General features: G+C 50.5%; 1 protein-coding gene across 1 annotated transcript in view; it reads right to left on the bottom strand.

Moving 5' to 3' along the window:
* NUS1 (NUS1 dehydrodolichyl diphosphate synthase subunit) overlaps nt 1-3,285 on the bottom strand; it is a gene marked incomplete at its 5' end in the record, with an annotated part of 15,274 nt that extends 11,989 nt beyond the window's left edge. The window contains one exon of the mRNA XM_019538194.1: nt 3,090-3,285. Within this exon, the coding sequence (XP_019393739.1) occupies nt 3,090-3,285 (196 nt within the window). The remainder of the gene's footprint in view (nt 1-3,089) is intronic.
* Nucleotide 3,286: the final 1 nt, after the last annotated feature.

Below are 3,286 nucleotides of genomic sequence, written 5' to 3'. Positions count from 1 at the left end.
CCCGCAGACAAGCCATGGCTCTGTCCCACACCCTGCCCTGCCCCAGCTGGACAGAACCTGCCCTTGCCCCTGCTCCAGCCCCACTCCCTCCCTCAGTGCGGGGGCCTCCATCTGAGCCCCCTACGCATGCACACAACATTTATTGGCAACATTAATTGGCCACGTCATCCAAAAAAAGCTGACTGCCAATAACGTCAATTTTCCTTTTATCACTGCCGATACAATAGGGACCAATGTATCTGTGCACCTCTAAAGTTGTTTTAAATCTCTTGAAGTGGTACAGTAATTGAAGCTTGCACCATCATCAAATCCCTTACTTGTATCATTCCACCAGGATCAACTGTCTCTGAAGTCCAATTTAGCATCTACCTGCAACCACTGCAATGGGTAAGAAGTTATGGACTTTGGCACCAACACATATGCAAGAGTTGTCTCCTTCATTTCCACCAGCACCACCACTGACATCAAGAAGGGCTCTTCACTGAAGTTGCCTCCTTTGCTCAACAATGGGCAACTGCTTTGTGTTAGCCTGCAACTCACATAGTAAAAAGGCACCACTTGGAGATGCTGCCATTTCCAAGCAGCTAGATGATCTTATGCTCCCACTGCCTAGCATGTGACTTTGCTAGTTTCACCAACAGGTCACTTGCCAAGCAGGGTACCACAATGCCATCTGGGTAAGCACAAAGGTGGGTGGGAAGAAACTAAAGATCACTGCTATTTCGTGTGTGTTCAATAACATGGCATAATGCAAATGCATTAGACTTCTCGCCTCACTGCTGACTGCACCTAAGGCTTCAAATTCAAGGGCTTGGTCCTGATCTAAGTCTACCTGTTCAGCCACATCATCCTGGAGATGTAACCAAGCCACTGCAAACAAACCACCTACAAATGGTCCCCTGGGCCTCATCCACAACCCTGGCATAAGCTCTTGCCATCATTCCACCATCACACCTGTGCTGCATCCTAAGAGCAAAGTGCAGTCCTCCAACTCACACCCCCTGTGGAGATCCATGCCAGCCACAAGCAGCTGGAAACTTCACATGCCTTCCCACTGTGGAGTCGAGTGAAAGAGGAACTATCTGAAGGTCCCTGCCTAGCAGCCAAATGAGTACCTAGTAACTGGGGATGGAGACAGAAGGCAGGACAAAATTCTGTGAGGGGATTCTGGGACCCAGTCCACCCTAGGACCTTCTCTCTTTGCGGCTCTATCAGAGTCTCTCTCTTTCACTTCAGACCCGATCAGCTACACTCCCAGAAAACCATTTACCTGGGGACAATGTGCATGCCATACAATGAAACAAAGTTATGGTGAACCAATCTGGGAACAGTTTCTGTGGTCTGCTGTCAAGCCTAGACTTCCATCTACCCCTGAAGTGAAAACAGCATTGAGGCGTCCTGCTCAGGAAACCATTTACAAGCACTCTTTACAGTAAAGCCTGCCCCCAACATGCTCCCCACCAGAGCTACAGGCTAAAAAAATATCCAGCTCACCTGGCCTGTCACCTCTGTCCCTCCTTTGAAGAACTAAACTAAGCAGGATTGCTATAACAAGTGACACAGGGAAGTTCCCTTTTCAAGCACTTTGTAATCCCACTGCTATGACTCTTAATGTAAATCACCTGTATGTAATGAAAGCATGGAACTCACTGCCACCAGAACCTGTGGAAGCTGACAGTTTAGCCAGATTCAAAAAAGGAATTTGACTAATTCTTGGAGAAAAGGGGCACTTGTTGTGCCCCCAACACCCATGCTCAATAGCTACATCTGAATCAGAACTTCCCAGACTTTAAGTGATGCAGGCTGCAAGTGTGGGACACACACACACACACAGAGAAAACAAACTACACAATACCTCCCTCCCTCAATACCTTGTTCACTGTACTTTTTAGCATCCACTCTGCCACTGTGCGACACAGACCTATTTGATATGCCATAGGGCAGCGGTTCCCAATCTGTGGTACGCAGTCAACTTGTCAGTGGTATGTGTTAATAGATTATAATTACTTTACATGACAAAAATTTGCTGGTGGTACTTAAGGTCCTGTTGTTAGAAATTGGTGGTGTGCAATCTGTTAGAGTTTGGGAACCGCTGCCATAGGGGAACATGGGCCAATGCGTAGGGTGACCATACATCCCAGATTGTCTGGGACAGTCCCAGATTTTGAAGCTAGTCCAAGCCAGCAGAGCAGCAGGAGTAATTATTTCACAGGTTTGATGGGGTCAATGCCTACAAAGTAATACTATAAAGCTCCCTTAATAATGGAGGCAACAACTCATTACCTGGTACAACTGGAAAAAGAAAATAGAGAAGGGAGCAAGTCACAGGTTCATAACAAAGGAACTGGAAGCAGACACTAGCCAGCACCCACTGCCCCCAAATGAATCAAGGAAGGTTACGGACACCAACCATTTAAACTGTGCCCAGAGACTGCAAGAGGAAGACAACCCCACACGTGCCTAGGTTCACCTGGCCAGAGCCTCCTTCCTGGTTTGGTAGGTAGCCAGCTTGGCCAGAGCCATGAAGTTGACCAGGAGGTCCAGGATTTGGTGGGGCAATGGACAGGTCTATTTGTCAAATCTTAAGGGGTGTGGGCATAGGCCCACCAGGTAATCTATTAGCATCCTTCCAATGGGGAGGCTACAGAAAAGGATGACAATAATAATAAAAAAAGCCAGAGATGGGAGTGCTCCCAGACAGAGCCTCCTTCCTGGTCAGGTTTATAGCCCACTTCACCAGGCCTGGGAGGAGGCTGACCAAGAGGTCCTGGGACTTGGTGGGGCCACAGACAGGGGGTGTATAAAGGAAGAGGCACAGGGAGCAGCGCAGCCAGAACCTCAGCAGGGGCTCCTGGAGGAAGCGGCAAAGAAGCTTCGGTCTCCCTCTATTTGTAGAAGCGGCAGGTGTCAGGGTGGCCCTGAAACATGCCAGATGCCAGTCCCTGGTGGCTCAATTGTGTGACACAGGAGTCTGAGCTGGATGGACCTAGGGTCTGATCCAGCAAGTGGTAGACAGATAAGATCTAACCCTCCCACTCCCCCCAGTGGGTCAGGCACAGACAGAGGAGACCCAGCCCTCCCGGGCTCACCGTCATGGTCGTAGACGCTGACATAGGAGATGCCGAGGGCCATGCACCACACCACCAGACTGGCCATGTCGGCGTAGCTCGGCTCCTCGCTGGCCACCACGAGCCCCAGGTGCACGGGCAGCTTGGAGAGTGCGCGGCCGTCCAGGCGCCAGCGCTGCCGCCGCCCGAGGCCGCCGGGCACCCTCCGCGCCGCGCCG

This window comes from Crocodylus porosus, unplaced genomic scaffold (assembly GCF_001723895.1).
Source record: "Crocodylus porosus isolate Cpor-Errol unplaced genomic scaffold, CroPor_comp1, whole genome shotgun sequence".
Taxonomy (NCBI): domain Eukaryota; kingdom Metazoa; phylum Chordata; order Crocodylia; family Crocodylidae; genus Crocodylus; species Crocodylus porosus.
Note: the sequence above shows the minus strand (reverse complement) of the source record. Positions and strands in the feature narration are given on the sequence as shown.